At 38.2% G+C, this 27,759-nt stretch overlaps 3 protein-coding genes and 1 non-coding gene across 4 annotated transcripts in view; 3 read left to right on the top strand and 1 right to left on the bottom strand.

Moving 5' to 3' along the window:
* Nucleotides 1–1,604: 1,604 nt before the first annotated feature.
* roh (reduction of Rh1) overlaps nucleotides 1,605–27,759 on the top strand; it is a 135,627-nt gene continuing 109,472 nt past the window's right edge. The window contains exon 1 of the mRNA XM_069504629.1: nucleotides 1,605–1,609. The gene's annotated coding sequence lies outside the window, so the exon portion shown is untranslated. The remainder of the gene's footprint in view (nucleotides 1,610–27,759) is intronic.
* Rrp46 (exosome complex component Rrp46) lies at nucleotides 3,728–9,499 on the bottom strand. The gene is made up of 5 exons (XM_034977877.2): nucleotides 9,237–9,499; nucleotides 8,740–8,866; nucleotides 7,816–7,924; nucleotides 6,973–7,171; nucleotides 3,728–5,697 (listed from the first exon to the last, which is right to left on the bottom strand). Exons 1-5 carry the CDS (start codon nucleotides 9,331–9,333, stop codon nucleotides 5,573–5,575), a joined length of 657 nt encoding a protein of 218 aa, XP_034833768.1. The 5' UTR covers nucleotides 9,334–9,499; the 3' UTR covers nucleotides 3,728–5,572.
* Clbn (Nuclear export mediator factor NEMF homolog Clbn) lies at nucleotides 9,937–27,708 on the top strand. Its single transcript, XM_034977876.2, has 18 exons — nucleotides 9,937–10,252; nucleotides 10,824–10,995; nucleotides 11,954–12,156; nucleotides 13,274–13,410; nucleotides 14,403–14,578; nucleotides 15,208–15,399; nucleotides 16,256–16,438; nucleotides 16,714–16,964; nucleotides 17,839–18,034; nucleotides 19,018–19,196; nucleotides 19,762–19,933; nucleotides 20,546–20,678; nucleotides 21,780–22,051; nucleotides 22,882–22,951; nucleotides 23,731–23,927; nucleotides 24,544–24,696; nucleotides 26,042–26,169; nucleotides 27,207–27,708. Exons 1-18 carry the CDS (start codon nucleotides 10,197–10,199, stop codon nucleotides 27,403–27,405), a joined length of 3,069 nt encoding a protein of 1,022 aa, XP_034833767.1. The 5' UTR covers nucleotides 9,937–10,196; the 3' UTR covers nucleotides 27,406–27,708.
* On the top strand, nucleotides 20,348–20,419 carry TRNAS-CGA (transfer RNA serine (anticodon CGA)). Its single transcript has one exon. It is a non-coding gene; the product is annotated as a tRNA-Ser (tRNA).

The raw sequence follows: 27,759 nt of genomic DNA, 5'->3' as shown, positions 1-27,759 counted from the left end.
CTTATTTTAAGTCTGAAATGTAAAATTATATCTGTAACGCTGTTGATTACAAATAAATGAATAAAAAAAATAAAAAAAAAATATTTTTTATTTCATTGTCTGGTGGGAGGCTTCGGCCGTGGCTAGTTACCACCCTACCGGCAAAGCCGTGACGCCAAGCGATTTAGCGTTCCGGTACGATGCCTTGTAGAAACCAAAGGGGTATATTGGGTTTAATAAAAACTGCCATACCCCTTCCAGGTTAGCCCGCTATCATCTTAGACTGCATCATCACTTACCACCAGGTGAGATTGCAGTCAAGGGCTAACTTGTATCTGAATAAAAAAAAATAAAAAAATATTTTCATTAAAATAAAATTAATAATCGGGTAAACAATACAGCCTAGTGGTTAAAACTTTGACTTTGAACAACTTTATGTGCTCTGCGAGGCATGGGGGTGAAACACCGCAACACCGCCAACTTCTTAACTCCGGGCTCGTACTGAGAATTTCTTAACAGAAAAATTAAATAAGTACCCCGAGAATCGAACCCAGGACCTCGTTATCTACAGTCGGAAATGCTAACTATAGTGGTCTAGTGACGAACGGGGTAACTGCCTTAGCATATTGATGTATCAAAGTTAGATCAAAATTGAGGGTTTGAGAGGCCAATATAATAGCGGGGCGTGGCTGCGCGCCTACTGGCTTGCGCCTCGTAAATCCCGACTCGTTTCACCTAATTATGGGCTTTTTATGGCTTTTGTATCGGCGGGTGATGGCCGATATGTGTTTTATGTGTCTACCTACTTACTTGCTTTTATGTATTTAGCCTGGTTATGTGTTGGTTTTACAATCAATATGACTCTTTTTACCCGGCTGCGGCGAAGCCCAAATGGCAAATTATGTGTTCGACCTGTAGGTATATCTTTTCCTATAAGTTTACACTGAGAAAATATAAAGTTAAGTTTTGGCAACCCTAGTAGAAATTGGGGATACATAAAGTAAAAACGATTTTATTTAATCCCACTTAGGTACTATATGCTAGTTAACTAAAGCTATACATAATAGCTTTAGTTAACTAGTAAAACTTTATTAAAAGAGCTTTTTGAATCTTATCGTTAACAAAGTACCTATAAACTTTGTGGATAGATAAGGGACCTACCAAAGAGTATAAGGAGTACCTACCTAGTCGTAGTAATTCGTCGTGGTAGGTTTGAACTTCAAGCCTATGCCAGGTGTAAATACCGAATGCAAATACAATAATAACTATTCAAATTCACACGATATTTCAATACGATTGGCAATCAAGGGACTAAGGCAGTGGTCCGACCGCCGACGATGAACGAGAAACGAGTAGTATCAGTGGGAAGCGAGTGTGTAGTTTCGATAGTTTTGTCGCGCCATTCGCCCGTGGTCGCTCAGTCCTATGCAAACCTGCGCGCGTTACACATGTTCAAGCGAGCGAGCATCGCTGAACGAATATTGCTGAGCGAGTTTATTTTTGAAAGCTCATCGCTCAGCGACAAAGCTAGTAAAGCGAGTCGTCGCCGGCAGTGTGAACAGTCAGAGAGCAACTTTTGATATATGCATCTCTTTGGTTTACACGGAATGTACGTTTATTGTGAATCGCCGTTAGTTGTTTTCTCGCCGGCAGTCGGACCACTGCCTAAATGACGAGGTCCGTTCGAGATAACCCATCTAACCTTTTATATCAGCTGCAGTCCTGGTAGGTACCTATCTACGAGACGTTTAACGAACACAAAATGTCAGGCCAAATTGACCATTACTTCATTGACAAGAGGTTTCCTGGGTTCGATTTCCGGTGGGGCAATTTGAGAAACGACGACCTCCCGGCGCAGTGGTGAGTGATCTTCTTCTAAATAAGAGGTCATGGATACAAGGCTGTTGTCAATGACAAGAGGTTTCTCTAAAGGTAGACAGATGTTTTATTTGCAATATATCGTGAACTTTTATAAAATATACCTACTTAGATTTTTCACGTTTTTTTGTAGTATCGTATCAGTAATCATCAGTAGTAACTATAGCTGTCTTTGTTTTTGCTAGTGTTTTGTATACACCCTGTATAGCCTAGTATTTATAACCTGTGATGTAGGCATAGAATCTTCCTTAAAACTGGTACTGTATGTCATCGCGCAATTTTCGCAGTCACTTTCCCACGGTGTCCCGTTCTAATCTTGTACCTAGATATAGCCTCATTAGGTGAGTGGCCAACGACCTAAATAGATGAGCCGTCGATAACGCATCTAGCATTTGAAGGCTTCAAACATGTTGTTTGTGTTATGCACTTCGTTAACCTTTGCGAAGTGTTATCATTATCATCATACTTTACATGTGCAATGTGATAAAGGTGCTAATACATTGGGGTGACAAAACTTACCGAAAGTAATTTACGTCGTCCTTTAGGATGACATTTCGGCTTTGTAAAGCGTTGTCTCTGTCACTCATACCTATATCCACAATATTCACCACAGAGTACCATGTACATAGGATATTCACAGAGTAGGTACAGTGTTGCTAACTTTAGAATTTCATTTCCGTATTTTTCATGAGATTCTGGTCTACCTATACAGACTATAACTAAGTATCGTGATTGCTTAGTAAATTATTACTATTGTTATTGTTATTATTATTGTTTCACCAAAAAATATTAATAATATTTTGTTTGTTGTCTAAAAAACAATAAGTAAAATCATTTTTCTGTTCCGTGAATCAAACGAACATTTTTGTTGCTGATGTGGTACAAGATTTAATTGGTATGCGATAATTCAAATGACGATGTAGTTACTTTAGCGATCTTTTTAATCAAAATTCTTAGTAACCTTAATTTCTTCGGAATCCAGTAAACTGAACTCAAACATGTCTGCATGCCTGACTATTCTGGTATTTGATTCAAGCAGTCGATTCGTACGAACAATGCGGTTCTGTAAGTAAAGCAAACAGAGCAAAAGTGTCGCTCGCGGACGCATCAGCGACATGTAAATGAGCGGCGTCGCTTTGAGCCCGCCATTTGCATGAGATCGCGTCGATCCGCCATCTTTTGTTGTACTTTTTTCCCCGCCAATACTTTTTGTTTAAGATGTGGGCACAATGAACCAACAGAGCTTATATTTTCTAACTAGTTGATCCACCCAGCTTTAAATATGTGAAGCAGGTGAAATACCTATAAGTATTATATCAATAAGTATTATAGTACACCACAAGTCGAGATAGCAATCGGGGAGGGAACGCTTCGCACGCCTCCCGCACTAACGCGCGGACTATAGGTATAGTCCTATACATATAAATCATATCACATACTAATATTTTAAAGTCGAAAGTTTGTATATATGTGTGTTTGTTACTCTTTCACACAAAAACTACTGGGCAGATTTGGCTGAAAAGAATAGAGATACTTAGTTTACACCCTGACTTAACATACAGGCTACTTTTTATCCCGGGAAATCAAAGAGTTCCTGCTAGATTAAAAAACCTTTATCATTTAGTACTTATTTAACCTATTACCTACTTATAACTCTTATCTTAGGTACTTATTTTTTCAATAAAAAGCTGTCGAATGGTGTATTATTAAAATTTATTCAGTAGTTTTATCCTAAAAATATTAAGTAGTATGGATGGATCGTTCGTAAGAACCGGGTTGTTGCGGATACCAATATGTTGACATCCGCGGATGCGGGTGCGGATTATTAGAAGTTCACATCCGCGGATGCAGATGTCTGAATTGCGACTGTACCGCATTTGCGGATATTAATACGAATATCCATAACACCCCTGTTGGGGGAACCATTTTACTAGCAAACAGGCGTGAGGCACTCTGTAGGTACTTTCTATGCAGGTCATTACTTGTTGCAAATATGATTTCGCATCCGTAAAAGATCCGCATTAATTGATGTGGAGGCGGACGCGGATGTCTGAATTAATGCGGATTTTCCACATTTGCGGACATCTGTAACACCCCTGGTAAGAACGTTTGGTGTACCACCAGTCTTACAACAAAACAATTTACAATACGCCGCTTGTATCCTTTATATTCGGGAGCGGCTCAGATCAGCATCGCAAACAAACACGCCGCGCAATTACCTGCCTATTGCACATTCACTATCATCATCATTATGATCAACCCATCACCGGCTCACTACAGAGCACGGGCCTCCTCTCAGAGTGAGAAGGGTTTTGGCCATAGTCTACCACGCAGGCCATGTGCGGATTGGTAGACTTCACACACCTTTGAGAACATTATGGAGAACTCTCAGGCATGCCAGGTTTCCTCACGATGTTTTCCTTCACCGTTAAAGCAAGTGATATTTAATTAATTAAAACGCACATATAACTTCGAAAAGTTAGAGGTGCGTGCCAGATTTCAGCCCAATAGTTTGAGCTGTGCGTTGATAAGTAAATCAGTCAGTCAGTCACCTTTTCGTTTTATATATTTAGATAAAATATAGCCGAAAATATATTTATTTCATTTAAATTGTAATAGATAATAATACATACTCGTAAGGTACTAATTAAAATTAAAAATTTACTAAAACAATCTACCTATATATAGCCTATGCCACTCAGGAATAATGTAGCTTTCTACTGGTGAAATAATTTTCAAAATCGGTTCAGTAGTTCCAGAGATTACTTACTACAAACAAACTTAAAAACTTTACCTCTAGTAAGTTTAACTTTAGTATAGATTTACTTAATTTGCCTGTGTCGTTAAATGCAGATTCCAGATAACAATAGGTACCCACTTACTCATTAATAGGTGTTTAATCTCATATTGCAAAGTTCAAGAATTAAATAAAATCATTATTTCCGTTTTCAATTATCCCTTTTACTTTTAAATGATTTATAACATAGTTGTGCGTGATAGAATACTCTATGTATATTATAATATTATAGTCATTAACTTCATATCTATGTTAAAATTAAAATAAAGTAAAAATACTTGACATTTTTTCTTTACATTTTATTAATAATAGGTATCTAGGTACAGCTTTACCTATTTTTACATCCTGCCTTTATAAATGCGAAACTAAGGATATTTGTTTGTTGGTTTGTCACTTATTATCCCCTACGGGACAATAAGTGACAAACCAACTAATTATCCCCTACGGGATAGTAAGTGACAAACTCTTTGATTTTCCAATCAAATCCTATTACAATGTAAAGGATTATTTAAATGATAAGCAAGCTTGGGAATGAGTTGCTTAACGGCTTGTGATAGTTCTAATAAGTTTCAATAATTTTGTAAACTGGTGATAATAAAAAGAATACCCGGCTGAGTTTGTTGTGGGCTCTTCTCAGACCTGGGCGCGTTTGGAACCCTCGTACGCTTTAGTTTTAAGTTTGCGTAATAATTATCACCACTATATCTTAGAAATCCAACATCTGACCATCAAAAAGAGTTATTTATTTATTACCTATTTTGAATAAATCATTTGACTTTGACTTTGACTTTGAAAGAATTTTCAGAAGATTTTAAAAAACTAAATTCTCGCGAAAGAAGTCGCGGGCAACACTCCACAGCTGGTTGGTTAAAAATTCAAAAGTCCCGACTCCCGCTTCAGCAAGCGACATGTTTACTGTCAAATAACCCGGGAGTACTTCTTGACGACATCCCGGTAGAACTCGAATACTAGATCACTGGCGAGGCGACATTGGGCCAATGCTTCCTCGTACGTATCCTCGCTGAAACTGCCTTCAGTGAAACCTTGCAACCAAAAAAAGCATTATTATCATCAACCGATAGACGTCCCGCCGCTGTTGTAATTTAAATGTAAAATGCCTTATTACGAAACGCCTGAGGCGCGTGCCTAATTATTATGACCGCCATTTTGAATTACAGAATCAGATAATCATAATTAGACGTTTGTTGGAATTGGAAAAACGTCTCGAATCCAGACAAACAATCATTGTATTTTTCGTGATCATCTAAATATATTTAAAAAGAAAAGGTGACTGATTGACTGACTGACTGATTGATCTATCAACATCATCATCAACCAATGGACGTTCACTGCTGGACATAGGTCTCTTGTAGGGACTTCCACACGCCACGGTCTTGCGTCACCTGAATCCAGCGGCTCCCTGCGACTCGTCTGATGTGGTCCGTCCACCTAGTGGGGAGTCTTCCAACACTGCGTGTTCCGGTGCGAGGTCCCCATTCCAGCACATTGGGACCCAAACGTCTATCGGTTGTACGAACTATGTGCCCTGGCCATTGCCACTTCAGTTTCGCAACCCGTTGAGCTATGTCGGTTACTCTAGTTCTCCTACGGATCTCCTCATTTCTGATTTGATCACGTAGAGAAACTCCAAGCATAGCCCTCTCCATCGCCCGCTGAGTGACTCTGAGTTTTCTTATGAGGCCCATAGTTAGCGACCATGTCTCAGATCCATATGTCAAAAAAGCATATTCATATTAAAAAATCGGTCAAGTGCGAATCGCACACGAAGGGTTCCGTAACTACCATCGCACAACAAATAACACTTTTTTTTAATATCCATTGCAGCCATTCTTTATTAGTTGGTGTTATAGTGGCAATAGATATACGCACAACAGACGGAAACGTTTAAGTGCGGAAACCAGCCCAGAGAAAGCGGCAATAGATATACATATTCTGTGAAGATTTCAATTCTCTACCTATTATGGTTCATGAGATACAGCCCGCTGACAGATAGACATACAGACGAACAGACAGCGGAGGCTTAGTAATAGGGCCAAGGGCAGCACCCATATGTAGTCGAAATTCCACGGATACGTACGAAGCGATTTGCCTCCTCATTTCTAATTCGAACCGCTAAGATTTGGAACACCCTTCCAGTATCAGTTTTCCCCTCCAATTATAATATGGGTACCTTCAAGTCAAGAGTGAATAGGCATCTTCTAGGCAAGCTCCATTTTAGGCTGCATCATCACTTGCCACCGTCTGAACTCTGATTGCAGCCAAGGGCTAAATTTTTTTTTTAAATGCCCTAAACTCACCAGTAACAAGGTTCTTATCGCGGCTGTCGAACACAAAGTACAGTTTTGCTCTGGCATTCTGTGCTTGCTGATGTGTGGGCTCTAGTATAAGGTTGCCCACTTCGTCCACAGCACAGCACAGAGCAGCCACGACGTGACGCATGGCCACGCCGGAGTTGATGAGGGCCAGGCAAGCGCTGTTGACTGCACATGTTAGTAACTGCAACAAAAGGAACTCTAATAAATTTCCCAATATGAGTTTAACCCATGTTAAACCTAACTACAGTACGCGGTAGAAAATAATGTACATAGACCTTTAGAAAGAGATAGCGGTTTTGTAGAGCATTGTCTCTGTCGTTGGGGCCGACAAAATGTCATTCTAAAGGTCAATGTACATTACTTTCTGCCGCGTACTGTATAGTGTTAATAATAATAATGCCACAGCTTAGCTTATGGATTTAATTTTTTTATTTTTATTATATGGGATTATGACTCTTAGATCTTCAGAGATATAAAAATTGCCTGTGACTTTTCAGGTATTTAACTATGTATATATATCCATGCAAAAATCAAGTCAATCCATTGCTTTGTTGCAGCGTGATTGACGGACAAGCCAACAACACACTTGCGCATTTATATATTGCGCATTGTAATATTAATATCACACTTATCACACTTGTATCATAAAGGCGAAAGTTATGTGTGTCTGTGTGTGTGTGTGCTTGTTCCTCTTTAAAGCAAAAAACTACTGGACAGATATTACTGAAATTTGGCATAGAGATAGATTAACACACAGGCTACTTTTATCAAAAATCACGCGTACAAAGTCGCGGGCATCAGCTAGTTCGCCATAAAAACACTCACCCCTCCATAGTTCTCCAGCTCTTGTATAGTCAAACTGATACCAGTGCGAGGGTACAGGCACCCCAGGATGGCTGTCTCACAAGTCTGTCTGATCACATTCTCTTTATATCTGGAAAAGATTGAACTGTAAGCACAGACCACCAACTCTAGACGCTTAATAGTCGGACACCCCGATCGCCAAGCTTAGGCAGTTGCTTAGCATTAGTCGGCCCACGCCCGTTCGGTACCCTCATTCCGCACATTGTCTTGATTACGTGACTTTTCACTCACAACAATCACAACAGAGCATTCTCCCCTGTCCCCCGCCAACGGAAAAATAGGCAAAACAGCTTGGACCATGATCGTGGACCAGTGGGTGTTTGAGCAAGGATCCGGACCGCGGGGCACGCGGGGATCTGCGTGTTGTGTACGTCTGCCCCAGAAAGGGGAGAAAGACCAATTAGGGACAAGGACAGGAAAGAAAGAATTTGTAGGGAGTCAAGAAGGCGCCCCGGGAAAGAGCCACCGAGCAAGTACCGAACGGGCGCTCCCGCGTTTCGGCCCATATAACCGCGAGGTTGGTGGGGCCATGGGAGGTGGTGGGTTGTGGGTGTTTAGAATGATATTTCGGCTTTGTAGAGCGTTGTCTCTGTCACTCATACCTATATGACGTTTTGCCAGTCTCAACGACAAGGACAACGCTCTACAAATCTGCTATCTCTTTCTAAAGGTACATTACTTTCGGCCGCGTACTGTTTATGCGTACTCTTGAGGTTGAATTCTCTGTGACTGTAAGGCACAATTTGATAAATATTAATTTAAAGGCTTAAAGATATAGGGATATAGATTAGTACTATCACCTGTCGTCGTTTTTGCCAGCGTTCTGGTTACACCATGTATATACCTAACTAATCATAGTTTAAGATAAGAAATCAAAGAACATACCTATCAGCGACTGAAGGTTTTCCCTCTTTACTGCAGAACAGCACCTCAAGAGTGGCTTTCTCTATGCTCTGGCTACTAATCTTGATATCCAGTGGGCCATTCACACTCGCTAGCACTACTGTATCACCTGGAAATTTAAAAAAACAACCATCATGTACAAATTATGGCGATATTTCATAGCTATATCCAAAATAAAAGTTCTAATCCTAATCCTAATATCTTAACTTACCCTTACCCTTAACCCTTGAACTATTGATAGTGCAAGGGTTGGGTTGGGTTACTATGTGTTGCAAAATGCATAAAATATTATTAATTGAATGTTTGGGGATCATAAAAACTTTAGAGGTTAGAAATTTGTTTACAAAATTGAAAATATCAACATAAAATAGCTATTTTAACATACTGTACAAAAAGTCGCGTTTTCAACATATAAATTCTAAACATTCTCTAATTCTTGTAGGATATGAAAATTAATGCAAATTGCAAATAATATTTACCTTGTGAGAGGATAGCCGATCCATCTGATTTACTAAGAAAATTAAGTTCGCATTTCATAGGTTTCAATTTAAAGTCTTTTAAGTCTTCCGCTCCCATGGTATGGTATTTATGGTTTTATGGCATCGATGTTAGAGGGTAAAAAGATTTTGTTTTGTAATTACAAACATAACCTCCAAAAATCGTAAAGGTAAACAAAACACAGACCAGAGTCCAGAGATGGTCCAGAGAGACGAACCTAAGTCCTAAAGACTAGGTAAAACTAGGTACCTACCTATAGAGAATAGTATAGAGAATAATCTTCAAATATAGATCAATGCGAGGAACAATGATTTTAGTTTTGAGTTAGAGTAACTAGAGGGTTTTAGTAGGATTTTTAGGCACGGCTCAAACCACATTAATTTGTGTTTTTCTGAGATTTAAAAGGTCTTCCAAAGAATTTGGATGTACTACTACGTGAGGTCTTCATCTTCATATGATCTTCATGGTCTTCACGAGGTCTTCAGGCCACAGAACACATTTTCTTCACCTGTGTGAGTTGTGGTTGTGACTGTGAGTATGGCATGGCGTTAGGTAGGTAGTAGGTACCTACCTACTTTTATAAACTGTCAAAATTCTTCAAATCCAAATGTCAATGTCGGTGATGTGAGATTTTTTTTTTTTTTTTTTTTTTTTTTTTTTTTTTTAATACAATAAAATGTGAGATGTTGTGAGATGTCAATGTCAAGTTTTTTTAACCTAAATAAAACGTAGCAAAAATCCTAATTTATTGTAAAAATAATGAATTTCTATTATAAATTATTTCGGGAAAGGAGTATCTTAAAATAAAATATCAAGTGTTGAAATCTCTAGGACTCTGGAAGTAGGACATTTGTGAGCGAAACCTTTGCAGAATACTTTGTCAACATCAGACGTATCTTTTTATTTACTTTAGTTCCAAAAGTCTTTAACTTTAATACAAAATGAAGAACCGTTTCAATACTTACGATATAGTGTGCATGGTTGCTGAATTACAAAGGTAAGGTCTGTTTAATTCATTTAACCATTGGCTAACAAAATAAAGTTTTCTGTGGGTTTGAATTTATAGGCTATGTTGTTTTTTTATATATAAATTTTTGTGTATACGTCCACAAAACTTTGCAAAAATGACGAGATGAGATGGGAGTGAACATTGCTAAGCTTTAAAAACATCACTATAATAAAAGTTAAGTTGTCAAGTGATCTTAAATTGCACTAAGTTGTACCTATAAATGTTATGAAATTCAAATTGCACAATTCTTCAACATCAATAGTATATTTTTTTTAAATTATTACTTACTAGCTGATGCCCGCGACTTTGTACGCGCGGATTTAGGTTTTTAAAAATCCTGTGGGAACTCTTGATTTTCCAGTATAAAAAGTAGCCTATGTTTTTCATCCAAATTTTTAGCTATACCCATGCAAGAATCACGTCAATCCGTTACTCCGTTCCGAAGTGATTGAAGGACAAACCAATAAAACGACAAACAAACACACTTTCGCATTTATAATGAAGGTACTGATTTTACATTGTATTTTAAAGAAACGCACCATTTGAAAACTTTTTGCAGGCTAATAGGTATGCGAGTGAACCAAGTCTACGACATAGACAATAGAACCTATGTCATACGTCTACAGAGGTCAGAAGAGAAGTCTGTACTGCTGCTTGAGTCGGGCAATAGGTTCCATACCACGCAGTTTGAATGGCCCAAGAATGTGGCGCCATCAGGATTTACTATGAAGGTTTGAACAACTCTTATTTTCTCTAGTCAATTTGATTTTAATGTACTGGGCCAGTCTACGGTTCAAAAATTACTAAAGATTAATTAATTACTTAAGTTGAAGTATCTTATTCAGTCAAGTATGACATCATATTATCTAACAAACTTTGTCGCACCATAAATCATTCAATCGCTCAATAGTTTCCAATTCACACATGAGCTCTTGCACTGTTCATACAACAGCTTTTTACATACAACAGCTTGTTTTTTATTTATTAAAAGTACTAAGTGAATACAACTTCTTTCATAACTTTTTCATTTAAGATATTTTATTTTATTTTATTTTGAAAACCAACAGCTTAAATTGATCTTAATAATATTGAAATTAAATAACTAGAAGCTAATAATAGGTTTTGAAAGGTTTTAAATGATTCTTTCATATTTTTGTTGTACTTTACTTAAATCATTCATTCATTAAAAAAAACCGGCCAAGTGCGAGTCAGGCTCGCGCAACGAGGGTTCTGTACTACAGTCGTATTTTTCGACATTTTGTACAATAATTCAAAAACTATGATGCATAAAAATAAATAAAAATCTGTTTTAAACTTATAAATAGATAGTGGATAATTTTATTATATATGTAGTTCGATGGATTAGTTATATAGATAGGTAGAAAGATAAATAGATAGTTAAGTAGTTAGATAGAAAGACATATTAGATATAAATGTAAAATATTCAATAGAATAGATTAAATAGATAGAGATCTGATTCGTTAAAGCCTAGATATATGTACTGGGTTGGAATTCCTTTACCTACTACCAAAAGAGCACCAGCAAGTAACTAGGCATGTGTCAATATAAAATAGGCACGGGATGTTCGCGCTCCCGATCGGCCCGTGATATCACTGGGAGCCATCTCATGTTATCTCATTCATCTTCGCCATAAGGTTGTTTTACGTTTAACCAAAAGCCAAATTTCAGCTCAGAAAGCATCTAAAGAACAAACGCTTAGAGAAGCTAAACCAGCTGGGTATAGACAGAATAGTGGACCTACAATTTGGCAGTGGCGAGGCGGCGTACCATGTCATACTGGAGCTATATGACAGGGGTAACATCGTACTGACTGACTGTGATTGGACCATTCTGAATGTACTGAGGCCGCATGTGGAAGGCGATAAAATTAGGTAAGTAAACATTTTCTTTATTATATACTAGCTGATGCCCGCGACTTGTTTCACGTGGATTTAGGTTTTTAAAAATTCTGTGAGAACTCTTTGATCTACCGGGATAAAAAGTAGCCTATGTCACTCTCCAGTAGGGCGATTGTCTAAAACCTGCATCAATCATTAATACAATCTCAATTGTTCTGATTGGCTGAATTTGTGCCATTCTTGTTGCAACAATGCATTGTAACCAATAGTGAGCGAGCATTAACCAATCAGAGATGATTGCGATCGTGACATCGTAGCTGTCAAACTACCGCGGTAGGGCCACAGGTCTTTATCCATCTATCTACCCATGCAAAAAATCACGTCAATCCGTTGCACTGTTGTGACGTGATTGAAGGGCAAACCAACAAACCAACCAACCAACAATCAAACACACATTCGCATTTATAATTAGGGTACTGATTTATTTATACTTTATTGCACACAACACAAGTAAACATAATAAAAACATACAAGGATCTTAATTTAATAGCAGTAGGCGGCCTTATCGCTAAAGCGATAAGCGAAGCTTAGATGTTACTACCTCATGCCCACATAGATTTACGTTTTTTCAAAATCCCAATTCAAAAATGTCAAAATCATTCAGTGTTTGAAAAGTGAAATAGAAGATCAGCATTGAGTTTGTTTACACATTACACAGACTCGACGCTGACTCCACTCCATCTTGACTCACTTCTGACTCCACTCCATCTTGACTCACTTCTATGAGTCATAAAAATATATAGAAATGTGAGCTTTATACTATGTTCCTTAAGCTGGAATTTCCAATATTCAATACACACTTTAATGTTGAGAATTTCACCGTAACAGGGGTCACGCACACATCCGATCTGAGTCCGTGAAAATACGTTCTTTTTTGTTTCGTATGCTAGCTTATGACCTATGTCGTAAATATTTTTTATATCCGTTTTTTCACGTATTCGGATCGGATAAGTGCATAATCGCTGTAAGGAAAAGGATATAAAGTTCACATTCCCATGCTTTACTGTTTACTCTGAGTCGAGTCGGAGTGGAGCCAGCGTCGAGTCTACGTAATGTGCGAAGACCTTTACATGTGTCTTCATAATTGTAGGTTTGCTGTAAAAGAGAAATATCCACTAGATAGAGCTAAAACTAGCTACGAGGCGCCGAGCGCAGATGCCTTGAAGGAAATACTCGCCAACAGTAGACCAGGAGACAACCTTAAAAAGATACTTAATCCTAACTTGGGTGAGTTGTCAAGTTAACTACACTATACAGGGTGTAACCAGAACGCTGGCAAAAACGAAAACAGATGATAGTACTGATCATCACTGATATGATACCACCAAAAAGCGAAAAAAAAATATCAACCATCTGACTGACGCTAGAGGTCAACGAATGTTGCGTAAGCCACTCGGAGTAAATGCTACGTCGTAGGTGGGGCATTGACCCGAGTTTTGCACGCTATACATTGCGGGTTTGAAAAATACTAAATAACCAAAACTACAAAATGAGGCAAATGGTTATTGGTATTGAATTGTGTTTAGGTAGTATAACAATAACGCTAAGTTTTTTATTAAATTAGGTATTAAAGTCCAGTTGCATGACAGGCGTTTAAAGTTCCTTTACGGTTACTGTTAAAAAAATTCCACACACAAAATGCATGGGTTGCACTTTGTGTCCAAACAAAATGGATTGCAAACCATCGACCAACTGTACCTACAAACAGATGTTTTGTACAGTTGATCAATAAAGACACCTACAGGGCATTCTCACAGAGGATAGATGTGGTGTACTTAGTGTATAAGCTTATATCGTCTGGCAGAAGTCAGTAAAACAAACTTTAATTATATTATTTTGCTTAATCAGTCATTTGGAATTTGGATAATTATGTAGTTGTTACGACTGTAAAACCGGCCCATCCACAAATATCAAAGGTGTTGTCTTTATAATGTACTAGCTTATGCTCGCGACTTCGTCCGCATGAACTACACAGATTTCAAACCCCTATTTCACCCCCTTAGGGGTTGAATTTTCAAAAATTCTTTCTTAGCGGATGCCTATGCGTCATAATAGCTATCTGATCTGCATGCTAAATTTCAGACTGACCCGTCCAGTAGTTTGAGCTGTGCGTTTATAGACCAGTCAGTCAGTTACCTTTTCGTTTTATATATTTAGATTTATGCTGTGCTAATACTTTCTATCTTTTGTTCTCTCTAATCAATTGCATTTCCCTTTAGAATATGGTGCAGCAGTAATAGACCATGTGCTACAAGAAAATGGCTTATCAGGAACCATGAAGATCAGTGCCGACCCTAACAAGGGCTTCCAGGTAGAGCAACACTTGGATAAGTTGCTCACAGCTCTGAAGCAGGCGGAAATGCTCATTGAAACTGGGAAAACCCAGGTTGCAAAGGTATGTTTGATAAATTGACGTTATCAGTACCCTTATTATAAATGCGAAAGTGTGTTTGTTTGTTGGTTTGCCCTTCAATCACGTCGCAACGGTGCAACGGATTGACGTGATTTTTTGCATGTGTATAAATAAAGACCTGGAGAGCGACATAGGCTACTTTTTATCCCGGAAAATCAAAGAGTTCTCACGGGATTTTTAAAACCGAAATTCACGCGTACGAAGTCCCGCAAATTGCTAATGCGTGTGGCCGCCATTTTAGCGACGTCAGCGCTAGACTGAAGTTTCGAGCTGGTGGTATATTTTTATATCGGCTAACGCCAAAATGACATTATTTCGATGTTAATGAGAGATGGCCATTTCTATTATGTCTTGAGACCACAGTTTTATTTTCGGAATTTAAACATGAATAAAATCTATATATATATAAGGTGACTTACTGACTGACTGACTGATCTATCAACACACAGCTCAAACTACTGGACGGATCGGGCTGAAATTTTATGCAGATAGCTATTATGACGTAGGCTGGGGTGAAATAGGCGTTTGAAAATTGTGTAGTCCACGTGGATGAAGTCGCGAGCATAAGCTAATAAATAGCTGAGGGTTTTATTTATTTTATTTTCTCTAAGGGCTACATAATCCAGAAGAAAGAAGACCGTCCGAACCCCGAAGGTGGCTCGACGTTTCTACTGACCAACCAGGAGTTCAATCCAATGCTGTACCGGCAGAACAAGGATCAGCCGTATGCAGAGTTTGATACCTTCGACAGAGCGGTTGACGAGTTCTTCTCTGCTTTGGAGGGACAAAAAATTGATCTCAAGGTAGACATACATTCACACTTGATACTATGTGTTCAAATTGGGTAGGTATTCTTGCTTTTTAGGGTTCCGTACCTCAAAAGGAAAAACGGAACCCTTATAGGATTTCCCGTTAACCTAGAATCATGAAATTTGGCAGGTAAGTACGTCTTATAGCTGACATTCGGGGAAAAATCTGAAAACCGTGAATTTGTGGTTACATTACACAAAAAAAATTAAATTGTGACAGTTTTTAACAAAAATGTTTTGTTTTTAAACTTTATTCCAAAGATTGCCTTGCAAATATTAATAGGCTACTTGACAATTTTTTTAAGTTGGTCTTAAATGGTTAATATTTGTCCTATTATATCAAAAAAATTAACACTATATTTTTTTGCGCCCTAAAAACCGTAAAACTTTAATTTAAAAAAATACTTTACTACTTTAATTTAAAAATAAATAACCCAGGGTTATACTGTTGTTTACAAATGCATGACGTCAGAGCACAGATAATCTATCGGCCAAACATGGCCGACAGTGTTTTCACCTGTCTAAGAAAAATATTTTTTTAAATTAAAGTTTTACGGTTTTTAGGGCGCAAAAAAATATAGTGTTAATTTTTTTGATATAATAGGACAAATATTAACCATTTAAGACCAACTTAAAAAAATTGTCAAGTAGCCTATTGTCTTTAGTTCGATTTTAACTTTGTAAAAAAAATTGCACTCACTACGCTTGCGTTCATTTTGTCCATTAGTATGTGCTGTCACAGCTCAAATCGTAATGGTAACATTTTCAAATCTATCAACAGTTTAAGTTTAGATTACAAATTTTAGGTTTTTTCCCGCTTAAAACCCATTGATTTCCATATTGTTAACAGACAGTTCATGTAGAACGTGAAGCTATGAAGAAACTCCAGAACGTTCGAAAAGATCACGAGAAAAGAATCACGGAGTTAGAAAGAGTTCAGCTCGAAGACAGGAAAGCTGCAGAGATGATATCTCGAAACGAGCCGCTGGTGGAGCAAGCTAGGCTAGCCATACAGACTGCTATTGCTAATCAGGTGACTTCATTATGTAATCTATTTATTTATTTTTTGATTTAGGCTTGTGTAAGCTTTTGTAAATATCAATATAAAGAACAGCTCTATTGACATGATCCGTGATGAAAAAATCCGTGGGAACTTTTTGATTTTCAGTCATGTCACAAGTCACTCTCCAGGTCTTTAACTATAACCATGCAATAAAAAATGATAACGAAGCAATAAAGTCAAATCAACAAGCCAATAAACCAACAGACAAATACACTTCAATATAATGTGGTTAATTTCACCCTCAGATGTCCTGGGACGACATACAACTCCTAGTTAAAACTGCGCAAGACAACAACGACCCAGTGGCTTCAGCCATCAAACAACTCAAACTTAAAACCAACCACATCACGCTGCTACTTAAAGATCCTTATGATTTCGATGATGATAACGACAACGATGAAGATGATGAAAATGATGATGGTGATGAGAAAGGAAAACTTAAACCGATGATGATTGATATAGACCTGTCGTTGACAGCTTTTGCTAACGCTAGAAGGTAAGTTAAGTAATGTACCACACTTCAAAACTTTTTTTGTTATGTAGTTTTTTGAAAGGCTTTTGACTATTCAGATCATTGTTTGGGGACTTAACCATGCATAAGCATAGTAATTTTATGTGTAATCTTTAGCCAAATGATTAACATATGGCGCCTAATATTTAATTAAATTAAATAGTACAATTCTTTATAAAAGTGTACCGCAAGGCACTCTATTGAGTCCAATATTTTTCCTTATTTACATAAATGGTGAACCTACCAAACCGAAAGAAAGCTTTATTTCATAAAAAGTAATAAAGTATGACTTAAAAATGTGTACTTATATTTATATTTTAATGTAGATAACGGGTACATACCACGGTTAATTTGGCGTAGCTTAAAATCATTAGTGTACTTATTGTTGTTGTAAACAGTAAAAAACCGGCCAAGTGCGAGTCAGGCTCGCACACTGAGGGTCCCGTACTACAGTCGTATTTTTTCGACATTTTGCACGATAATTCAAAAATTATGATGCTTTTAAATAAATAAAAATCTGTTTTAGAATACACAAGTAAAGCCCTTTCATATGATACCCCTTGATATAGTTATCTTACTTCGAATATTGAAAATACTAATTATTAGTTCATGACCACAATTGATTTTTTTTTGTGTGATCTAACCCTAAATTCATGGTTTTCAGATTTTTCCCCTAAAGCCAGCTATAAGGGTCACCTACCTGCCAAATTTCATGATTCTAGGTCGACGGGAAGTACCCTGTAGGTTTCTTGACAGACAGACAGACAACAAAGTGATCCTATAAGGGTTCCGTTTTTCCTTTTGAGGTACGGAACCCTAAAAATAAAGATAACTTCACTAGTGGTGTAATTGTTTCTAGGTATTACGACCAAAAACGCAACGCTGCCAAGAAACAGCAGAAAACTGTAGAGTCCGCGGATAAGGCGCTTAAAAGTGCTGAAAGGAAAACCAAACAAACGTTGAAAGAGGCTCACACAATCAGCAACATTACCAAAGCGAGAAAGACTTACTGGTTCGAGAAATTCTTCTGGTTCATCTCATCTGATAATTACTTAGTAAGTCAATACAGAATATAAAAGAGATTTTGAAACAAAAGTTTTATTAATCCCAATGTTGTATTTAACGTCGTTTTGTGAAGTTTCTTTTTTTGTGTTGTTGTTTAGTTTTGTGTATTAGGATGTTTTCAGTATTTAATCGGTTTGATTAAAAAATAAATGAATAATTCAGGTATTTATAATTTTATTAAAAAAACTAGCTTCTGCCCGCGGTTTCACCCGCTTCACAAAAAAACAAATGGCATTTTTTTTCAGAAACAAACATTATAACATTGACGCGCACCCTGAACAGCACCGAATAACACATAATTATAACCTTCCAACCCCCATTTCATCCCTTTATGGGAGGATTTTTTCATAGGCGTTTCTTAGCTGACACCTAACCTCAAGAAAAAACCTACTTTCCAAATTTCAAGTTAATAATATCAATAATTAAAACATTCCCACACAAACTTTCATCCCCTATTTTACCGCCCTTATGGGCAAATTTTCCAAAAATCCTGAAACACGTATTTCTTCATTTGTGACCGGAAACCCAAATACCAATTTTCATGCAAATAACTTGAAAAATGACTGACTTTCATACAAACTTCAATCCCCCATTTAACCCACTTAGGGGTGGAATTTCGAAAAATCCTTTCTTAGTGGATACCTACTCTTTACAAAGAATAGACCCTCCAAATTTCATGTCTTTAGGACCAGTGGTTTAGGCTGTGCGTTGATATCTATGTCAGTCAGTCAGTCAGGACTTTGAATTTTATATATATAGATATATTTTAGCAGGATAATTAACAGGACATAGGTAATATACTGGTGTCCTTCCTTGTTTTCTTTATCCATTTTGCAATTATTATTAGTTTCCTAAGGCTACTCTAGTTATCTTTGTCCTTCTCATACACACAGTGATAGAGAGAAGTCTCTGGCAAGTCTTGCGTCATGATAAAGGGGTCAAAAATATTACAAGTAGACTGTATTGGTCACAGGTAATAGGAGGTCGCGATCAGCAACAAAACGAGCTGCTAGTGAAACGTTACATGAGATCAACGGATATTTACGTGCACGCGGAAGTAACAGGGGCCTCCTCCGTAGTTATTAAGTGTCCTTCTGGTCCACCACCACCCCGGACCCTCAGTGAGGCAGGGCAAGCTGCTGTCGCTTACAGGTATGTCATAACAATAGCATTTTCCCATGATTTCGACCTTCTTCCATTCCCTATTTACATTCGGCAACCCTTTAAGGCTGGGGGTAAGAAAAAGTTATGCATGATTACGAAAGTCAAGTTTTCAAAAACCTAAATCTTTTACTAAGAAGTCGCGGGCGGGATATATATAAAAGGAAAAGGTGACTGACTGACTGACTGACTGAGTCACTGATCTATCAACGCACAGCTCAAACTACTGGACGGATCGGGCTGAAATTCGGCATGCAGAGAGCTATTATGACGTAGGCATCCGCTAAGAAAGGATTTTTGAAAATTCAACTCCTAAGGGGGTGAAATAGGGTTTTGAAATTTTGTAGTCCACGCGGACGAAGTCGCGAGCATAAGCTAGTCTAATTATAAATAAACGTCTTTTCTTTCTTTCTTCTTTCTTTAATTGTTAATGCGCACAGGACTACCTAGAGTGGGTACCATCAGACAATGTTAAAATTGTCAAAATGTTTTGTTTAAATAAATATTTTTCATTTTCATTTTCATTTTCAGTTTTAATCATATTTTCCTTTAACAGTGTTGCTTGGGAAGCCAAAGTTCTAACTCGCGCCTGGTGGGTACATGGACACCAAGTATCCAAGTCTGCACCAACGGGCGAGTACCTGACCACTGGGTCTTTCATGATTCGAGGCAAAAAGAACTACTTGGTACCTGAGCACCTTCAGTTTGGCTTCAGTTTTATGTTTAGGGTAAATAAAGTGGATGAGTTTATTTATATGATCAATTATCGCACCTCTAGTCTATATAATAGTTGTTTTACTTCCTTACTAATTTTATAGATGCTCCTAACCTTGGTGACGTCATTTAAGATGTCTTGGTATCAGCCTATAGTCGACGCATTATAAACAGAGTCGTCGAGCTATCTGTCTGTTTCGCTCGCACTTACAGGTCGTAGGTAAGTGCGAGCGAAACGGACAGATAAGTCGACGACTCAGTTTAAAATGCGTCGACTATAACCAAAACTAGGAACAAAGACAAAAACTTTAATATGGGCATTTGAAAGTGGTTTCGATAACTGCAAAGTGACGCTACTAGATGGCATTAACAGTCGCTTCAGTACTGAGTTAACTTACATATTATCACAAACGTCACTGGCAGTAAGCGAAACCGTGGCCTAACGGTCAAGGCGTCTGGCGCGAACCCAGAAGACGCAGGTTCGAATCCTGCCGGTTCCGCAATTTTTGATATGTATTTAAAATTATTTAGAAATCTCCTTGAAGTGTAGGTAAAAACACTCATAAAAATTATAAAAATAAAGACAAAAAAATTGTAAAATTATAAGAGATTGTTTGTTTTCTTAGTTGGAAGACAGCTGTATAGAAAAGCACAGAGACGAAAGGAAATGCATCGCCAGTGACGACACCAACTCCGAAGTTACTTCTGTCCAGGATACTGAAGAGGAACAGGAAATCATCGTGTCTGATGACGGTGAAGGTAAGCATGAAGTATTGTATTAATAAAATAATCTAAATATATAAAAGGAAAAGGTGACTGACTGACTGACTGACTGACTGACTGATCTATCAACGCACAGCTCAAACTACTGGACGAATCGGGCTGAAATTTGGCATGCAGATAGCTATTATGACGTAGGCATCCGCTAAGAAAGCATTTTTGAAAATTCAACTCCTAAGGGGGTGAAATAGGGTTTTGAAATTTTGTAGTCCACGCGGACGAAGTCGCGAGCATAAGCTAGTAAATAAATAAAAAGCCATTTATTCTCGTGTTCCTTAGTTAGTTACATAGTAGATTAGTTTTGTTAGTAAGTACAATTTTACTTATTTTCCTAGTTTAGTATGGTTAGTAAGTGAACGCTAATTTTTGTATTAATTTATGGAACATGAGCCCCGTTTCGGGTAAAGGCCTCCTCCAACCTCTTCCACTTCTCCCTGTCCTTGCCCAGATACAACCAGTTCTTCCCTGCAGTTTGTACTATCTCATCAGCCCACCGTTTGGATGGCCTTCCAACACACCTTTTGCCTACTGGTCCTTTCCATTGTGTGGTTTGTATTGTCCATCTATTGTATTACAGCTGTATAAAATAACTTAATTGAGAGTATCATCGTCAGTAATGATACGAGCTCTGAAGTTACTTCTGTCCAGGATACTGAAGATCATGACGCGGACGGAATTTGTTTTTTTTATTTTATTGCAGGCAATTTTGTTAAGGGATGAAAATTAAAGGATTTACAATTTTTTGGTGATCTTATGTCAACTCCAACAAGAGCTGTGCAAAATTTCATCACTACCCTTATTACAAATCTGAAAGGGTGTTTGTTTGTTGGCTTGTCCTTCAATCACGTCGCAACGGTGCAACGGATTGACGTGTTTTTTGCATGGGTATAGATAAAGACCTGGAGAGTGACATAGGCTACTTTTTGTCCCAGAAAATCAAAGAGATCCCACGGGATTTTTGAAAATCTAATTCCACGCGGACGAAGTAGCGGGCATCAGCTAGTTTATAATATGGTACTGATTGACTAACAAATTAACTGTATGACTGTCAGTCTGTCTAAGATTTAGTCTCAATTACAGATGAACTGCCAGAAGAAAACCAAGAGGCACAACAGAAAAGTACTCTCCACACGATATCTGAAGAAACAATTAATACAAACACAAAATCACTACAAGACATCACTGATAATGATGATAACAAGCGACAAGAATCAGAGGGACCGAAAATACAAGAGCAAGAAAAAGATGACAATGAACAAGAACAAGAGGAGAAAAGAGAAGGAGAGGAGAATGAAAAAGAGAATGATTCGGATAGTGACAGTTCTGAGGGAGCTTTCGACACACATATCAAGGTTGGTTTAAAAGGTGCTATTTTAACACCTAAGTTTACCATGCCTTTCCTAATCTCCATATTATTATAACAGATGCGAAAGAAAGAAAGAAAAAAGAAAATGTATTTTTTTGTTGTTGGTGTCAAAGTGTGTACGCGTACAGTACGCGGCAGAAGGTAATGTACATCGACCTTAAGAAAGAGGTAGCGGTTTTGTAGAGCATTGTCTCTGTCGTTGAGACCGACAAAACGTCACATAGATATGAGTGACAAGGACAACGCTCTACAAAGCGGAAACGTCATGCTAAATGCCGATGTATGTACATTACTTCCTGTCGCGTACTGTAAATTGTTGTAAACAGTGGTATAGTCCGTATAAAATGACTTCTGGCGCGCCATTTTAACTCTATGGGTCAACTATCATGTCAAACGTACGGTTCACCTTTAAAATTATAGTTAAAATGACGCGTGAGAAGTCATTTTGTAAAAATACATTATTTGGACGATTCATCATTCAAAAGTACTTGTAAAAACTTATTTAAATAAAAATTTATTCTATTCTATTCTATACTAGCTTATGCGTTCTGGTTACACCCTGTATAGCGTAGTATTTATAACTAACTTATGCTCGCGTCTTCGTCCACGTGGACTAGATAAATTTCAAACCCCTATTTAACCCACTTAGGGGTGGAATTTCGAAAAATCCTTTCTTAGTGGATACCTACTCTTTACAAAAAATACACCCTCCAAATTTTTTTTCTCTAGAACCAGCGGTTTAGGATATATAAGGCAGTCAGGACTTTGAATTTTATATATTATACAGATTTCTTTTTAATATGTGTATTCTTTTAGGTGGACCACGGAACCGGCCAAGTGATTATAGAATCCAAGACAAGAACGATATCCGAAGTTTCAGATCGAAGTAAGTACATAATATACAGGACTAGCGACCCGCCCCGGCTTCGCATGGGTGCAACGTAGATACTAATGTGGTGTCATTGAGGTGTCATTGCCTCGGAAACTCTCAAATGAGAGGATTTTTTTCCGATCTAATTCACATTACTTCAATTTCTCTAGGAATCTCTAATTTTTTGAGAACTAAACTATAGCTATAAACCTTCCTCTTGAATCACTCTATCTATTAGTGAAAACCGCATTAAAATCCGATGCGTAGTTTAAAAGATCTACGCGTTCATACATACATACAGACGCGGGAAGCGACTTTATTTTATACTAGCTTATGCTCGCGACTTCGTCCGCGTGGACTACACAAATTTCAAACCCCTATTTCACCCCCTTAGGGAATGAATTTTCAAAAATCCTTTCTTAGCGGATGCCTACGTCATAATAGGTACCTGCATTCCAAATTTCAGCCCGATCCGTCCAGTAGTTTGAGCTGTGCGTTGATAGATCAGTCAGTCAGTCAGTCAGTCAGTCACCTTTTCCTTTTATATATTTAGACTATGCAGAGATATGCTGACAAAAACTCAAAAATACCAGAAAGTTCCCAGCGCGCTTGAGCTGCGTTACGCGACGAGACAAGGCAAATATAATATGAGTTTGTAAGACTTTACCGCGTCGCACAGCGCAAATGCGCTTGGACCTTAATTATGGCTGCATCATCACTTGCCACCAGGTCTGATTGCAGCCAAGCGCTAGTCTATAAATTAAAAAAAAAGTCATACTTTTTGCACTCTTCAGGCGATGACAAAACATTTTCCTTCCCTGCTCTGCCCAAGAAAGGCAGCAAACCACAGAAGCAAAAGCAGAAGCAAGAACAGAAGAAAGAAGAAAAGCCGACGATAAAGCGTGGACAGAAGAGCAAGCTTAAGAAGATGAAAGAAAAGTACAAGAACCAGGATGATGAGGACCGCGCTGCAATGATGGAATTCTTACAGGTAAGAACTGTTCTATTAAACTATGGAGTGTAGAAGTAAGGAGCATGATCTCTTATGGGGAAAACTTGAAATGTATCTAGCTATAAACAGTAAATAATAACTCAAAACCCCTTCAAAATGGTGCTAGCGTCGGCAGAGGTCAAACACATAACCTTCCTTTTGGGCTTCGCCGCAGTCGGGTAAAAAGACAGTACACAGCAGAAAATAATGTACATCGACCTTTAGAAGGAGATAGCGGATTTGTAGAGCATTTTCTCTGTCGTTGAGATCGACAAAACCGACAAACTTTACAAACCGTCGCGGGAATCATCTAGTTAGCTGTAAAGCACAGTCGCTGCCCTTTGAGATTAATTTAATTATTAGGATTCCATGCCTCAAAGGAAACAGGAACCCTTATAGGATCTCTTCGTTGTCTGTCTGTCGTGTCTGTGAACTCGGCGGGAATCAAAACCTACTTCTTGTTGACCTAGAATCACGAAATTTGGCACGAAAAAACCTAAAATCCGTGAATTTGTTTTTACTTTACAAAAAAATAAAGTGTTATTTCTTGTACGATAGAACGGAACCCTAAGTATGGGAGTCCGACTCGCACTTGACCGATTTCAATTATTTACAGCCAGACAAAGCCTCGAAGGAGTCGAAGAAGGCATTGAAACAAGCGAGCAAGCCGAAGAGCAAAGCAGCAGTGAGACAAGCAAAGATCCCGCAGCCCGCGCCGCTCATACTGGAGGCAGAGTCGGATGGGGAAGAACCTGAGCTTGAACCGGAGGTATTCAATATATATTTTTTAACTTGTCCATCTGTCTGTCTGTTTGTCTGTCCGTCGTATCTGTCAAGAAAACCTATAGGGTACTTCCCGTTGATCTAGAATCGTGAAATTTGGCAGGTAGGTGGGCACAAGTAAAGGAATAAATCCGAAAACCAAATAATTAGTATTTTCAATTTTCAAAGTAAGATAACTATATTAAGTGGGGTATCCATATGAAAGGACTTCACCCGTTTCATCATAGTTTTTGAATTATCGTGCAAAATGTCAAAAAAAAATAGGACTGTTGTACGGAACCCTCTTTGCGCGAGCCTGACTCGCACTTGACCGGTTTTTTTTTTGTTTGCATCTCACTTGTATATTGTACTTGGGGGGTAAGGTAAGGGGGTGGGCTAACACGTTAGTACCCCCAATTGTCAACCTCACCTGCACGTGGTGCCCCCTGCGAATCAGTGAACGAGGATATGACGACCGAAGAATGGCGGGATAACCATTCCGTATGGCTTGGCTATAATAACACAGACCAGAAACGGGCAGCAGCGTCACTGGTGCGAAATAGACTGCAGCCCTGCGATGACCAACACGCCTGCCCAGCGTGGTCAGTATGGGCACTACTTCTAATGAGCAGCGCCAATTTTAATTTAATTTAAAACAACTTTATTGTTACTAAAATTATAGAGAGTAAGAATACAGGATACACTTAAAAAACAAAGGGCGACCTTATCACTTAAGTGATCTCTTCCAGGCAACCCATACTTAAGAACTTATAGAACTGTAAGACGGGGAGTCGCAATGTAGTTATAAATATATATATATATATATATATATATATATATATATATATAAATAGATATATAGGCATACATAAACATACACTCTAATAGGTACATACTATACAATATAATGTTATATAGTATAATATAATATAATATAATATATACATATATATAAATAATATATAAAATCAATGTAATGTAATTACAACAGACAAAGGCCCCCAGTTCCCGGCAGCGCTGTTATTCCTGGTTAAGAATGTGGTGGGGATCGGGTGGATGAGGAAGGCGGAGGACCGTGTTTGGTGGCGCGCTCTTGGAAAGGCCTATGTCCAGCAGTGGAAGCAAACAGGCTGATGGATTGGTTTTTTTTTTTTTTTTTAAAGAATATTAGCCATGTTAAATGACTAATATTCCCCTTTCCTCTCCAACTAAGCGTCAGGCTTGTACTAGGAGTAGGTACGACAATAGTGCAACGGGCGGGGTTTGAACCGTCGGACCTTTCGGTTTTCAGTCCACCCCTTTACCAGTCCAGATTGGATTGTATATTCAAATAATACTATCTTCCTTTGCAGACGGATCAGCCGGGAGCAGACGCGGACACAGAGATGCTGTGTCAGTTAACTGGCAACCCCTTCCCGGAGGACGAGCTACTGTTTGCTGTGCCGGTGGTGGCGCCATACTCCTCGCTGCTCAGTTATAAGTGAGTATTATTTGTAACTAGCTGATGATTCCAATGACTCACTTTCAAATTCCTAAATTCGATCATGATTCCGATGACTCACTTTCAAATTCCTAAATTCGAACATGATTCCGATGACTCACTTTCAAATTCCTAAGAGCCCTCGCACACGGCGACTTTTTGTAGCGATGCTGTCGCGCGTTTACTAAACGCACGCCAGCATCACTACTAACGCGTGTTAGTCGCATTTGCAACGTGCTACTGCATCGCGACTGTATCGATGCAAACGCGCGACTTTGTCGGATGACATCGGGGGAAGAACGGAGGGAGGGTGGCGCGTGAATAGAGAACCAAGCATCAGTGCAACATTTTTTCTCGTTTGCATCGACACAGAAGCGTGACAATATCGCGTTTGCATCGCGACTGAATCTGAGACCGTGGGCGAGGGCACACAGCTAGCGACCGCTTCGCGACTGTATCGATGCGGACGCGCGACAGCATCGCTACTGTATCGCTACAAAAAGTCGCCGTGGGCAAGGGCTCTAAATTCGAACATGATTCCGATCACTCACTTTCAAATTCCTAAATTCGAACAAGATTCCGATGACTCACTTTCAAATTCCTAAATTCGAACATGATTCCGATTACACACTTTCAAATTCCTAAATTCGAACATGATTCCGATGACACACTTTCAAATTCCTAAATTTGAACATGATTCCGATGACTCACTTTCAAATTCCTAAATTCGAACATGATTCTGATGACTCACTTTCAAATTCCTAAATTCGAACATGATTCCGATGACACACTTTCAAATTCCTAAATTTGAACATGATTCCGATGACTCACTTTCAAATTCCTAAATTCGAACATGATTCTGATGACTCACTTTCAAATTCCTAAATTCTAACATGATTCCGATGACTCACTTTCAAATTCCTAAATTCGAACATAATTCTGATGACTCACTTTCAAATTCCTAAATTCTAACATGATTCCAATATAATAAAAAATAATGAATAATATAAGAAAAACTTAAAATTTTCATTCGCCAGGTATAAAGTAAAACTAACACCAGGCACCAACAAAAGAGGGAAAGCGGCAAAAACCGCCGTACAAGTGTTCCTCAAGGACAAAGCGGGTACAAATCGCGAGAGGGACCTCCTCAAAGCAGTCAAAGAAGAAAACATTGCCAGGAACTTCCCCGGAAAAGTAAAGTTATCCGCCCCTCAGTTGCATAAAAAGAAGAAATGAATTTTCTGGCATTTGCAGTTTTTTCAGCTTCACCAAGTTTATTGTCTATTTTTTTTTATTCGGAAAATCAATTTTTTATTTAGTTAAATAAACATATTAAAGTGATATTATATTAAAGACTAGCTTATGCTCGCGACTGCGTCCGCGTGAACTACACAAATTTCAAACCCCTAATCCACCCCCTTAAGGGTTGTATTTTCAAAAATCCTTTCTTAGCCGAGTGTCGAAGTTAAAGTAGGTACGTGATATTACTATTTATCGTTACTTAATATTTAAAGGATTTAATAAAGTTGATTGATCATACTTTTGACGTTTACTTTAACATCTAGTATTATCAAATAATATATTTGTCAC

Source organism: Maniola hyperantus, chromosome 18, assembly GCF_902806685.2.
Source record: "Maniola hyperantus chromosome 18, iAphHyp1.2, whole genome shotgun sequence".
Lineage (NCBI taxonomy): Eukaryota > Metazoa > Arthropoda > Insecta > Lepidoptera > Nymphalidae > Maniola > Maniola hyperantus.
Note: the sequence above shows the minus strand (reverse complement) of the source record. Positions and strands in the feature narration are given on the sequence as shown.